The sequence below is a fragment of the Nyctereutes procyonoides genome, unplaced genomic scaffold (genome assembly GCF_905146905.1).
Source record: "Nyctereutes procyonoides isolate TBG_1078 unplaced genomic scaffold, NYPRO_anot_genome, whole genome shotgun sequence".
Classification (NCBI taxonomy): Eukaryota; Metazoa; Chordata; class Mammalia; order Carnivora; family Canidae; genus Nyctereutes; species Nyctereutes procyonoides.
The window spans coordinates 33,358,160-33,371,626 of NW_026575133.1; the positions used below are offsets into that span (position 1 = coordinate 33,358,160).

At 61.3% G+C, this 13,467-nt stretch overlaps 1 protein-coding gene and 1 long non-coding RNA gene across 3 annotated transcripts; both read left to right on the forward strand.

Moving 5' to 3' along the window:
* The first annotated feature begins 57 nt into the window (after positions 1 to 57).
* Positions 58 to 4,472, forward strand: ZNF511 (zinc finger protein 511). Its single transcript, XM_055300701.1, has 6 exons — positions 58 to 270; positions 886 to 959; positions 1,408 to 1,609; positions 1,782 to 1,906; positions 3,201 to 3,350; positions 4,098 to 4,472. Exons 1-6 carry the CDS (start codon positions 118 to 120, stop codon positions 4,174 to 4,176), a joined length of 783 nt encoding a protein of 260 aa, XP_055156676.1. The 5' UTR covers positions 58 to 117; the 3' UTR covers positions 4,177 to 4,472.
* Positions 4,473 to 6,715: 2,243 nt separating this feature from the next.
* On the forward strand, positions 6,716 to 11,168 carry LOC129493980 (uncharacterized). Of its 2 annotated transcripts, none has more exons than XR_008661255.1 (2): positions 6,716 to 7,406; positions 8,629 to 11,168. It is a non-coding gene; the product is annotated as an uncharacterized LOC129493980 (long non-coding RNA). The 2 variants fall into 2 exon arrangements; XR_008661256.1 differs by having other exon boundaries at positions 6,716 to 6,876.
* The last annotated feature ends 2,299 nt before the right edge of the window (positions 11,169 to 13,467 follow it).

The window sequence follows — 13,467 nt, forward strand, 5'->3', positions numbered from 1 at the left end:
CGAGGCCCCAGCGCCGCCCGCGCCGCCGGCGGAAGTGCGCCGACGTCACTTCCGGCCCCGCCCCGCCCGCCCGCGGACGGCGGCCCGCAGGCTCAGAGGCCGGCCGCTCGCGGGGCGATGCAGCTGCCGCCCGGGCTCCACGCCCGCCTAGGGGGCCCGCCCCGGGCGGCCGAGCCGCTGCCTGTGGAGCGGGACCCCGCGGCCGGGGCCTCGCCCTTCCACTTCGCGGCGCGCCGGGTGCGCTTCCCGCGGGAGCACGAGTTCTTCGAGGTGCGTGAACGAGGGAAGGAGACGGCGGTTGTCGCTGGGGGCGGGATTTCCGGGGCGGGGCGGGGCTGCCGGGGGGCGGGGCCGCGGGGTGGGCGGGGCAAGTTCTGGCGGGGCGGGGCTGGCGGGTGGAGGCTGGGCTTCCTGGGTGGGTGGTGCCGCGGGGCGGGGGGCAAGGGCAGGGCTGTCAGTGCGGGGGCGGGGCTTCCTGGTGGGTGGGGCTAGTGGGCGGGGCGGGGCTTCTTGGGTGGACGGGGCAGGGCTAGTGGAGCTTCCTGTGTGGGGCGGGGCCGCGGGGGCGGGGCAAGGGCAGGGCCGGGAGTGCGGGGGCGGGGCTTCCTGGGTTGACGGGATCGCGGGCCAAGGGCGGGAGTTCCCGGGTGGGCGGGGCAAGGGCAGGGCTGTCAGTGCGGGGGCGGGGCTTCCTGGTGGGTGGGGCTAGTGGGGCTTCCTGTGTGGGGCGGGGCGAAGGCGGGGCCGCGGGGGCGGGGCAAGGGCAGGGCCGGGAGTGCGGGGGCGGGGCTTCCTGGGTTGACTGGATCGCGGGCCAGGGGCGGGGCTTCGTGGGTGGGCGGGGCGGTCCCGCCCGGCCCCGCCCACAACATGCTTGCCCTGCAGGACGGGGATGTGCAGCGACACCTCTACCTCCAGGACGTGCTCACGCAGGTGGCAGAGGAGCCCGAGAGGCCCAGGTGAGCGGCTCTGCCCTGCCCGCCCCTCCTCGGGTCACCCGCGGCCCCGCTCTCTGCCCCACCACCGTCCCCACCCCTCCTGCCTGGCCTTCTAGCTGCTTTGTGAAAATCTGATTTTTATGTTTTTTTTTTTTCTTTAAGATTTTATTTATTTTTCATGAGAGACGCAGAGGGTGAAAGAGAGGCAGAAACACAAGGCAGAGGGGGAAGCAGACTCCACGAAGGGAGCCTGACGTGGGACTCGATCCCGGGTCTCCAGGATCAGGCCCTGGGCTGAAGGCAGTGCTAAACCGCTGGGCCACCCGGGCTGCCCCTGAAAATCTGATTTTTAAGGAAGTAGAATTTGGGGTTGGGGAAGACACACAAAGGTTTGTGGGGCTCCTTTCTGGGCAGGTGTGGACCGGCAGCCTGAGGCCCCCTGTCAGCTGCAGGTGGTTTCCTTTGCCAGGGTGCCCGAGTTCACCTGCCAGGTGGCAGGGTGCTGCCAAGTGTTCGACAGCCTGGAGGACTATGAGCACCACTACCACACTCTGCACAGGAACGTTTGCTCCTTCTGCAGACGATCCTTTCCCTCGCTCCACCTGTTGGACGTCCACATCCTGGAGTGGCACGACTCCTTGTTCCAGATCCTGTCCGAAAGGCAGGACATGGTGGGTGAAGTGTCGTAGGTGCTGGGGCAGGGGTGGGGGTGGGGGGTTGTCCCCAAGCTGGCTGCCTCACAGGCACCAGCGCCGTGGGGCGGGGGGGGGGGGCGGGGGGGCACAGTGAGGGTTTGGGAGGCCCCAGGGGGTCAGGACACAGGTGACACTGCTTCTGTTTCAGTATCAGTGCCTGGTGGAAGGCTGTGCAGAGAAGTTCAAGACCAGCAAAGACAGGAAGGATCACCTGGTGCGGCGTCACCTCTACCCTGCCGACTTCCGATTCGATAAACCCAAAAAAAGCAAAGGGTACGTGGGGCGGTACATGAACCAGGCTGTGGGGTGTGGCCCTTGACTTTAGAAAAGCATTTTGACCGGAGACGCTTTTAAGGATATGGGAGCGGGGGCAGCCCGGGTGGCTCAGGGTTTTAGCACCACCTTCGGTCGAGGTCATGATCCTGGAGACCCGGGATCGAGTCCCATGTCGAGCTTTCTGCGTGGAGCCTGCTTCTTCTTCTGCCTGTGTCTCTGCCTCTCTCTCTGTGTGTGTGTGAATGAACGAATAAATAAAATATTAAAAAAAGGGGGGGCTACAGGAGCAGTCGCTGAGCGTCTATGTTACTTGGGTCACGTTCAGCTGCAGATGAGCGACAGACTGACTCGTCAGGCGGGGTTAAAGCAGTAGGGACAGTCTTGCTCTGCCGGGAAGGACTGGGGTCTCACCTCGCTGTCCGCCCGGTCAGGTGGGGCATCTAGGAACGTTGCCCCTTCCTCCGCGCTCCCCCGGGGCTGTACCTGCCCGCCTCCACCACTCTGGGGCGCCAGCCCCACCAGCAGGGCACTCACACAGCCGCTGGGCATTTGTCCCAGGCTGTCAGGCCCTCCCCACACATGGACCCTCTGATTTTTTGCCTGGTTGGTAATTTGGCAGTAAAGCCCTTTGTTACACGTCAGTGTTCAGAGTGCATCCTGGGGAAATGCCTCGTGGTTCTTGAATTTGTCTTGTTTGTTTTTTTTTTTTTGTTTTTTGTTTTTTTTTGCCTCATTTGAGTGATTCTTTCAGTGATTCTTCAGAACCTCCTGAGAATTGTGGATTGAAGTTTTTTCAGGCCGGTATCCCTCGGCAGGACCGTGCTCTTTAAAGTGACTCCGAGAGCGCGCTGTGTCACGGGAGAGCGAGAGGCTTCGGGTGGGAGCCAGCGCTCTCCTCTGGGAGGAATCATTTCGGGGAGAAGTGCCCTGCAGCGCTAGGTCCAGCAGGGTCAGGGAGGGGACTCCCATACTCCGTAGTTGGCGGTGGCAGGCTTCTCACGAACAGTCGCAAAGACTTTGGGCTCCCTTGGAAGGCACGTACCCAGTGGCAAACCAGAAATACTGTTTTTAAAAGATAAAGCGTAGGCGTTGCCAAGTTTACAGATGCAGCGCCTGTTAACGTTCTCCTAGGACTTTGTCGTAACCCTGGCTTCCGTCTGAATAGTCTAGGGGTTATACTACGCTGGAATAGTCATAAAGTATTTTTGCAAGAGGTATTGTTTTCTGGCGAGTTCGTCCATGAGGAAAGACAGGGTCACAGGAGCCACAACTCACCCGTCTGTCTCCGCAGCCCAGCCACGCCCGGGGCCACCGTACAGGGGTCAGCAGAAGCTCTGGGGGATGACGGGGAGCAGTTGGGAGGGGACGCCATGGAAGTCAGCTCTGAACACGTGGCCCCCCTCCCAGAGCCCGTGGCCGAACGGCGGACCTACAGCCACAGGTTAGTACCTGGCACCTTGGTGCAGCAAGTTGTGAAGGTGAGCTTCCTGAGGATGCCGGCTTGACCCTGGGCAGCGTCCTGTCTGGGAGAAGCAGACGTTGGGTCGGAGCGTCAGCTTCCGCGGGAGCTGAGAGCCTGACTGTGCTTCTCTTGAATGCCTCGCCTTCCCGTGCGCGCTCGCTCTGGGGCCCAGGAGGGCGAGGCACCAGCTCCCCTCTGCATCATGGGACGCAGGATCAACACTGGCTGTGGTTGCTAAGGACCCACAAGCCTGTCTCTCTCGTACTGGTTTTGCTCTTAATTAGTCAAACTCGGTTTCAAGTCTAATTTTAGGAAAAATGTCAGGCAGGAGGAAAGAGATTGCCAACAAATCTCTTTGTTGCCCAGACTTTGGCCTGCACGGGGGTCCCGGATGCCCGTGGCGGTCGGGGTTTCTCCCGGATGGTGGGTCACAGGAAGCCTGGGCCTGCAAACTTGGCCGCAGCAGCCGTCTTGGCCGAGTGTCCCAGGCAGGGGTGCTGCTGGCGGACTGTCCCTTGGGAGCAGGTCCAGGGCCGCTGGCCAGCTGGGAGCTGCCTCGGGGCCTCGGGCACGGAGCGTCTGGGGCAAGGGGAGCCCGTGTGCCAAACGTCCCACAAAGTGAAAGAGAAGGAGCAAGAACGCCCGCGTGATGCTGCTCTTACAAGTGGGGGTTTTTGTTGCCAGAAACCATGACGGTTTAGTACGAAGGCTCATTTTCCTTTTCAGAATACCTTCTACCATCTGCTTCGGTCAAGGGGCGTCGCGAGGATTTAAAAGCAGCAAGAAAAAAAAGAATCAGCAGTGACCACGTGGTCAGAAAGCCACGGGCCTCCAAGCAGACCCCGAGGGGGGCAGGTGTCCTCCACAGGACACCGTGTGAGTAGTGCGATGTCTCCGCCTTCTGCGTGGCTGCCCCGAGACCCCGGTCCCTGTCACCCTGGATGTCAGTCCTCGGCGAACGACTGCGTGACTGCGGGAGCAGTGACGGACCCACCGGCTGTGCTCTGGCGAGTGCAGCGGGGACCAGCCGTGCGCCGCCCTCTGCAGGGGCTGTCCTGAGGACGCGCTTTGCAAATACGTAAATATTTGTCACTCACAGTGTCCGGTGGTCTCTTCTGCCTCATTGGACCAGGTAGAGAAAGGAGTGGCAGGTCCCTAAGGCCAGTCTGGTCTCTGCGCTCAGTTCTCAGGAAGATGTCCGAAGCCTCAAAGCCCCCGGGGGCTGAGGACGGGACGCAGGGCTGAGTCGCCGATGCTCAGGGCTCGTGGGGGGTTCCTGGGCCGCCCCTTCGCCCGTCGGCGATCAGAGTGGACGGGGTCCGGGAGGACCAGACCAGCTCGTGCGTGCCTCAGGTGGGCAGTTGGCAGCCAGGGGCGGCTCCTCCAAGGACGCTGGTGACAGGGCAGACGAGGGGTGTCGCAGCGAGGGATGGGGGGGCGCCGGTCCCTGTGCGGCCGGGGCAGGGCAGTGCGCACCTCAGGCCCTGGAGGCAGCGCGGGAGCAGAGTCAGCGGCCCAGCACTGTCGTGGTAGGGCCAGGCTCTCGGGGCCCGGCGGGCGGAGCAGGGACCCAGCGGCACAGCCTGTGTGCAGGGCCCATCCTGTCGGCCCACGCCCGGCCTGCTTCGGGGCTGACCGTGTGCGCAAGGGCTCCGGGTTCGAGTGGAGGCAGCTGGTGCTGAGCCAGACCAGAGCAGAGGGGCTGTCGGGGTGGCAGGTCACGGCAGTGCCTGCGCCACCGGAGCTCGGAAGGGGGTCACTGCAGTTGCGGGTGCAGGCCCTGGAGCGTCCACAGAGCCCTCATGTGGCACTTGGCAGGGGGCGGGGGCAGCAGTGGGGCAGCGGGCCCCAGGCCACCCTCCTGGGCTCTGGGGAAGAACCGCGTAGAGGAGGCTGCTCACGTGGAGACGCCGGCCCAACCTCGGCCACCTCCCCTGGGAGACTGGCCCTCCCCGTCCCCCCCGACGCCCTGTGGAGCATCCTCATCCCTCATCAGCCCCATAAGGCGGCCTGTCCACCCAGGGCCGGATGGCCGCTGCCGCCCTGCCAGGCAAGCTGCCGCTTCAGCCTGTCCTTGTCCCCCGTGGAGGGTTTCTGCCGCCGAACCGCGTGTGCCCCCGGGGAGCCTCAGAACGGCAGGCGCTGCCAAGGAGGGGGGCTCATTTGCAGGGTGCGTTGGGCTTGAGGGCAGGCCGGCGGCGCCTAGGGGTGCCCGGCTGGCCCAGGTCTGTTTCTGCTGGGAAACGGGGTTATCCCCTTGGGTTTGCACCAGGCGTTTGACGTTCTGATCCTCAGGGATCCAGAGCCCACCCACGCTACCCTGGGTGCGGGGCTCAGCACACGGTGGGCGCTGGCAGGGCAGCCCCGCTCTCTGGGGGGGGGGTGTTCTTCAGCGTCCTAGAGCCCCGTGAGTCTGCATGGTGCCCCTTGGCTCACCTTTTCTTTCTTTTTTTCTTTTTGTGCTTTATTATGGACGGAGCAGGTCCCTTTTCTCATTCTGACAATTGGGATGTCAGGCACTCGCGTCCCATCGCAGAAACTTCACCACGTGACTGCCTGTTCGGGTCCAGGTCAGCGAGCGCTGCTCCTTCCTCCGTAGGTACAACAGCTGCACCCTGACTCCGCCCGCAGTGCCCTGGGCGTGACCACAGGTGTGCACGGCAGCTCGTCCCCAGGGACGTCTGTGCCTCATGGTCAGCACACCCCGCGTGGCTCGCCCGCCGGCCTCCCTGCTCCACGTGGAATCCGTCCTGCCGCGTGCGTCCTGCGTCCGCAGCACTTCCCGTGGTGACCGTCAGGATGACAAGCGTTCTCAATTCTGTTTGCCGGGAAGCGTCGTTCTGTTCTTGCGCTTGAAGGAGTCTGGTCAGGACTGGGCGCTTGGCCGCCAGCCCCCTCCCCGCGGCGTCCTTCCTCCGCGGCTGCTGCTCAGGGTTTGGCCGTCATCCCGTGGCCGGTCCTCCCGGGGGCTCTGTCTCCGTCCTTGGTGTCAGGCGGCTCCGCTGGACGGGAGGGGCCCCGTGTACCTGGGGTCCCCTCCCGCAGGGGCGCCCCGTCCTGTTCCTCCTTCCCAGACCCCAGCCTTGCGTGTCTCAGGCCTCCTCACTCCGTCATCTCTCCCACCAGCCCTGCCGTACTTTCCACTCCTTCGCGGTCTTTCCCTCATTCTGGACGAGTTCTTCCGATCTAGTTTCCAGTTCACTCGTTTTCTTATCAGTTATATCAGATGTGCAGTTAAACGCATTCAGGTTTTAATTTCAATAATTCTCATTTTCTTTTTCTTTTATTTATTTATTTATTTATTTATTTATTTATTCATTCATTCATTCATTCAGAGAGAGAGAGAGAGAGAGAGGCAGAGACACAGGCAGAGGGAGAAGCAGGCTCCCTGCAGGGAGCCCGACGTGAGACTCGATCCCGGGTCTCCAGGATCATGCCCTGGGCTGAAGACAGCACTAAACCGCTGAGCCACCGGGGCTGCCCGATAATTATCATTTTCAATTCTGTTAGTTCTGTGTTTTCTAATTTATTTGTCTTTTATGGCTTTTGTTTACCATGTTTTCAACTCATTCTTTTATTTTTTGAACTTATTAAGCTAATTTTATGTTATTTGATCAATCATGTTAATGTCTGAAGGTTCTGTGGGTCTGATTCTTTGTCCATTCCTCTGCTGACTCACAGTGCCTCGTTTCCTGGCCAACTTTGTCATTTGGGGCTGTGAGTTTATCTTTTTTGGAACTTTTTTTTTTTTTTTTTTTTTTATGATAGCCACACAGAGAGAGAGAGAGAGACGCAGAGACACAGGCAGAGGGAGAAGCAGGCTCCATGCACTGGGAACCCAACGTGGGATTCAATCCCGGTCTCCAGGATCGTGCCCTGGGCCAAAGGCAGGCGCCAAACCGCTGCGCCACCCAGGGATCCCTCTTTTTTGGAACTTTACCTCTGGAACTTCTCTGACGTGTCTGAATTCTTCCAGCAAAAATTAGTATCTGCTCCGCCTTGTGACCAGGGGCGCTCCCAGCCTTGGGTCGTTGGGTAGGGGTTCTTGGTCCAGTTCACTTTTCCTACAGATGCCTTTTCTGTGTCGCCTCTGCATGACCCTCAACCAAAGCAGAACAGGACAGGGAGAGAAGCAGACTCCCTCGTTTCACTCACAGCAAGACAGCTAGAAATAAAAATACCCCCGAGGCCTCTTCTTACACTTCCAATTTGGCTGCACTGTTTACGAGGTCTGTGTGGAGACGGGCTGGGGATGCTGAGCTGCAGCCCCGACCGAGAACAGCGCTCGGTGGTATCCAACAGTTGTTCTTGCTTTTACCCTTTGACCTTTGCTGCTGCTTTTTTTTTTTTTTTTAAGATTTTTTTTTTAATTCATGAGACAGAAAGAGGGAGAGACACAGGCAGAGGGAGAAGCAGGCTCCATGCAGGGAGCCCGATGCAGGACTTGATCCCGGGACCTAGGTTCATGCCCTGGGCTGACAGCAGACGCTCAACCACTGAGCCACCCAGGCGTCCCCAGCAAGGTGCTTCTAAGGATAGATCCTGAACACACACTGGCAAGAATTTTATTCAGTAAAATGTTTAATGACCAAAAACTGAAAGCAGCCGAAATGTCCCACATCGTGTTGAGAAGTGACATTTTCTGGTACGGTAACAAGAAGATTTGGATTTAGAATCAATGAAGTTACTAGAAACCTTGTCCTGAATTTGACTTAGAAGCATTCTGATTCACTCGTTACGGATATTCCGTATATTCCAACACATACGTACGGTTAAATCAGATTTACTAAAGAGCCTGGATTCAGTTTTGGAAGTCAAGGAAGTTACAGAATTCTGAGGTTGGACTCAGGAGCCAACTTAACGGGGCCCCACTGTCAGAGACGTGACTGCTGAGCATCGTTGAGAGTCACAACTGGGATGCCTGAGTGACTGAATGAAACATCAAAATATACTCAAACCTTTGAGTTCATAGTGACGTTAAAAAAAAAAAAAGATTTATTTATTTTGAGAGAGAGAGAGTGGCAGGAGGGGAAGAGCAGAGACAGAGTCTTAAGTAGACTCTGCACTGAGTGTGGAGGGACAGCTGGGGCTCAGCGGGTGAGCGTCTGCCTTCGGCTCAGGGCCTGATCCTGGGGGGTCCCGGGATCGAGTCCCGCGTCAGGCTCCCCACATGGAGCTGCTTCTCCCTGTGCCTGGGTCTCTGCCGCTCTCTCTCTCTGTCTCTCATGAATAAACAAATAAAATCTTTTTTTTTAAGATCATACAGGACAGCAGAAGCAACACCTGTCTGTCTAAGCGGAGACACTTCTGTAAAAGTCAAAACCAAAGCCCCAGAACCGCAGGCGCCCCGGAGACGTCTGAATCACCACGCCGGAAGAACAGCGCAGCCCGTCTGCTCAGAGATACTGCCTGGGAGCTGCGGGTTGGAGGCCGCGGAGGTCCCGGCGCAGGGGAGCCCCAGGGAGCGCGCCTGGCCCTGGACGGTCAGCTGCCTGCTTTCCCGGTGCCGCAGAGACGGTGGTGGTATTCAGCAGTCATCGTCCCCGGCGGAGAGCAGCGTTTTCTTGTCATGAAACGTCTCATGGGTACAAAAGCACGTGTAGAGTCGCCTGTCCTGGCGGAACCAGTAGATGCCACCCCGCTGCCCAGCTTAGGAAGGACCCAGAAGTCCCTGTGCCTCCTAGACAACAGCTTCTCTGTGATCGTCGGGATCTACGGTCAGACTGTGGGAGTCCCTCCCTGAGAAACACTAAAACGGAACTGACCGGTCCACCCTCTGAGGACCCACAGACTCGGGACCTGTGGCCGGGGGACCCCCCCCCCCCCGGGGATGGGCCAGGAGCAGCTCCCGCAGCCCCCGAGCAGGCTGGGCTGTTGCAGGGGCGCCTGTGGCCGGTGCGGTGACCAGCAGGAGCCCTGAGCGCTGACCGTGCCCCGAGACTGCCCAGGGACCAGAGTGAATGAGCCCGACTGGAACTGGGCCCCTGGGCCAGCAGGTCCACACAGCTTGGGGATCTGGCCCAGGACACGCAGGAACCCGGGACCCCCGAGAGAAGGGGAACAGACAGCAGAAGTCTCCAGAGGGAAGCCCCCTGCCAGGGACAGCAGCCCTCTCCACAGCAGCGGAAAGGCTTGGTCTGGACAAGCGACAAGGGCACCGGGCTGGTGGGCCTTCCCAGGTCCCTTGCTCTGGGGTGGGGGGCGCACCACACCCCGGGTCAGATGAACGGGCCAGCGACCAGATCCGCGGGGGCACCCATAGGTGTTGGGTGGGGACGGTGGAGAAACCCTGACCTTGACTCGGCACGTTCCTCCGCCAGCTCCAGGCTGCCCAGGACCGTAGGGACCGTGTGCGGGGCTCCGCATAGACCCCGGCTCCATGGCATGGAGACCGCGGAGGTGAGTGCAGACGCCGGGCAGTGGGCAGGGGATGGTGGTCTTCCTCCTGCCTTGGTTTCACTGTCTCCTATGCCTTGGATTACCCTAAGTGACCACGATGATCCTCAAACTATTTGCAAAGTGAGCCTTGTGCATCCATGAAATTTGGTCCTGACTTTCAGGGAGCTTGGGTTTGCCAGGAAGAGCAGTGCCGGCTGACCAGGAGGCTCAGGACTGGGGGTGTGGCCCTGCACGGTGGCCGCCAGCCGCCACCTCTGCCCTTGGAAATCCTGCAGGAGCTCCTGTCAGCACCAGGAAGGTCAAAGGGCAAGGGGCGTCCCTGCCCTCCCTGGTCACCGCACAGTCACTCTCTGCAGCTTGCACTTCAGGAGCTGGGGTGGGGTCCCTTTAAAATCCATCATCAAGTCTCCTCTTTCCAGGAACCTAGGGAGAACCGTGGCTACTGATAGCAAGTTCAGGCATCATCGTGACTTGGGGGAGCCTCCTGCTGCTAAAAATGGGTCCGTCCCCTCCTCCGGGCCACCCCCGTGCAGTCCTGTAGGGAGGGAAGGGCTTGGAGACCCGCACCCTGTGGTCTGGGCCCTGCAAGCCTCAGCTGCCTGCGCCCAGGCTGCAGTGAGCCCGGAAAGCAGACCCTGTGGGCTATGCCGCCGCCGGACGCCCGCAGACAGAGCTGGGGACACAGGCAGTCGCTGCCCGTCCTGACTCCCGCCCCAGTTAATGTGGCCTGTGGCAAAGCCGCAGCCGCAGGAGCCACCAGGCCTGGCCGCAGCCCCCAGCTGGGCAGGCGGTTCACCCACGGCCTGGGCGCCCGCGGGCCACACGCCCCCCAGTCTCAGCACTTCACCCACGCGCTCCACGAAGTGCACATGCGGGGAAATCCCCAAAACAAGCCTGAACGTTTGCATTTGGTCCGGACGGTAACAAACCTAGTCAGTGAAAGTCATAGTGAGTTCACGTAGCAGTCCTGGCGCCAGACTGTTTCCCCTCCTGGTTCCCGCCTCAGTCTCCTCCTGGGACCCCAAACCACAGCCAGTTCTGAGTCTCCTGCTTGCGGGAGGAAGGGACGCGGGAGTCGCACCCCAGAGCGGCCTCAGAACACCTGCCCGCCTGCTCTGCACAAGGTGAGAAGCTCTATGCTGGCCCCTTTCGAGGACACTGAAGGAGACTGCTCCCTGCTCTCCAGAGAAGTGTGGTAGGGACATGGTTTTAAAAACTCACTTTAAGGGGTGTCGGGGGGCTCGGCGGTTTAGCGCCACCTTCAGCCCAGGGCATGACCCTGGTCCCGGGATGGAGCCGCACGTCGGGCCCCTGCAGGGAACCTGCTTCTCCCTCTGCCTGTGTCTCCACCTTTCTCTGTGTCTCTCATGAATGAACAAATAAAATCTTTAAAAGTAACGTGTTTTATCTGTAAGACCCTGCAGGTAGGCTTGAGGCATCAGAACATGTACTAACAGCAGGAACATGAAACCTGAAACACAGAACAGGTGGGGCCGACACCCACCTGGCGCCCAGTGGGAAGCCAGCAGCCCGGCCGCCCCCGCCCCCCCCACCAGGTAATACACGTGGCCGGTGGCCCGGCGCGGAGACCTGGCACCTGCAGGGCCGCCACCTCGCTGTGTGCCGCCCGCTGCTGCCGCCCTGGGCCTGCAAGACGGGGACGGGACGGGCCACGCGGTGCTTGCGTGGGGAGGATGAGCGGCCGCCGGGGAGCCCAGCCCAGGGCTCCGCCGCCCCGGCCTCCCCTCCCCAAGCCCAGCGGGTCCCTGCGCTGCTGGAACTCGGAACTCGCAGCCTGGGGCGGGCGGGGCGGTGCCATCCCGGGGCGGTGCCATCCCGTCGCTGCGGGAGCCTGGGCGCCCATTGGCTTCGGACCTGGAGGGGGGAGGGGGGAGGGAGTCTGCCACCTGGGGCCCTGCTCCCCGCGCCCCTGTCCTCGCAGCCTGCCTCTCCCAGAGCCCTTGGCCAGGCCGCACCTCCTGCCACAAGCTGCCGAGCTGCCCAGGGCGCCCAGGGTCCCACGGAGTGGCCCAGCTTCCCTGCCCGGAGCCAGCCCTTCGCGCCGCTCAGGTTCGGGCGGTCCCCCAACCCAGGGCTGCGGGTGACCGCCCAGCGCCGGGCCTGGCGGCTCCGCTTCCGTCCTCCCGAGGTCGCCTTGGGCCCTGGTGGCCCTTCAGGCACCCAGCACTGCCCACACCGGCCCTGGGAGCGGCCAGAGGGCGCAGCCAAGGCCCCTGGGCAGGTGGCAGGGGGGCGACCTCTTCGCTGCTCTAGGGTGGCAGGGCTTGGCCCTCAGGCCCCTCGGCCGCTGGTGGCCAAGAGCGCTAGGTGAGGGGTGCTTGCCGTCAGCCCCTCCCGCGCCGCACCACTCGCCCCAATGGGCCCAGGACTTGGACCAGGGACCAGGGACCAGGGACCAGGGACTCGGGAAGGGTCCAGGGGGGAGGGCCTGAGCCGACGCTGGCCAGGGCTGCTCTTGGGGAACACACGGACCAGGTGCGGGTGGGAGGGGAGGCCCTGGGACACCCGCACTTACTCACATTCTTTCCAAAACTGGGCAGTTTGTGGATTAAAACCCTCAGCGGGTTGCTGCAGGCTGCCGGCGGCCTCTGCCCGAAGTTTGAGAACAGATCCGGAGACCGTCTGCGGGTCACGACAGACACGGGAAGCACAACCTGGATCAGTGCATGTTTATTCTTGAAAAACCAAAGTTGCTTTAACGAAATCCAGCTTGGGGGCCGGTTAACTGTCTGGCTCAGCCAGAGAAATTCAATTAGAGAGCTCTCCCCCGGCAGATGCAGAAGGGGCCCCGGTGGGTGGGGGCTGGCGGCCAGCGTGGCGAGGGCACCGCTCTCCCCACCCCAGGCGGGCTGCCCCTCCCTAAGGTAGTAAAGATGTTCCCGGTCCATGAAGATGGATCCTTAAAGCACCGTCTTTGATGGACCGTCTCCCGGTAGTTTACCTTCAGCCGCCACTCACAGAAGTGCTTGAAGAAGAATTTTAATGAGGGTGACAGCGAGCTGCCCTAGCCTGCCCCGTGTCTGTCAGGACACCCCGAAGGTGGCGTCTGGGTGGGTGACGGGGGCGTGTGCTGTGGTCGGACGGGGTCTCGGAGCCAGACGCAGCAGCAGCCTGCACGACTCACGTCTCGTGTGTGAAGAAAGACTAGACGGCGTCTCTGGCCGCCAGAAGAGAGAAAGCTGACTGTGGTCACCTGGCGCCCCCACCCCGCGCAGGAGCAGGCCAGGCAGGCTGTGTGAACAGGAGACGGCCGCAGCCCGAGGCTGCTGGATGCCGAGGCCACTGGCCCCCATCCCAGGTGCGCCCCGGGAAACACTGGCCCCATCACCCCACCTTCCGACGGCACCGGTCCCCACCACAACCCACCACCTGCTCTGAGCTGTGCGGGGACACAAGGTCACCCAAAGGCCCGCTTTTCCTTCCAGTGTCCGGTGCCTCCGTCTGGGCTGCCTCCGCAGGGAGTGAGCACATCCTTCGCCTTCAATTACAGAGCTGGGCCGTCTGGAAGTCCTGCTCGGGGCTCCCTTGGGGGAATCAGTGTAATGACTGATGCTAAGAACGGATTCATTTTGTAGGACTCCTATGGCCAAGTTTATGGACAGGACTAAGGTAGAAATGCCGTTTCTCCTCAAAAATCTTGGTGGAGGGGAGTGTTTGGTGCCATGGATGTGGGGTC

Coding starts and splice junctions, on each gene's coding strand:
- ZNF511 (XM_055300701.1), top strand. CDS start 118: ATGCAGCTGCCGCCCGGGCTCCACGCCCGCCTAGGGGGCCCGCCCCGG. Junction 960..1,407: donor GAGGAGCCCGAGAGGCCCAG/GTGAGCGGCTCT, acceptor TTCCTTTGCCAG/GGTGCCCGAGTTCACCTGCC. Junction 3,351..4,097: donor CGGCGGACCTACAGCCACAG/GTTAGTACCTGG, acceptor TTTCCTTTTCAG/AATACCTTCTACCATCTGCT.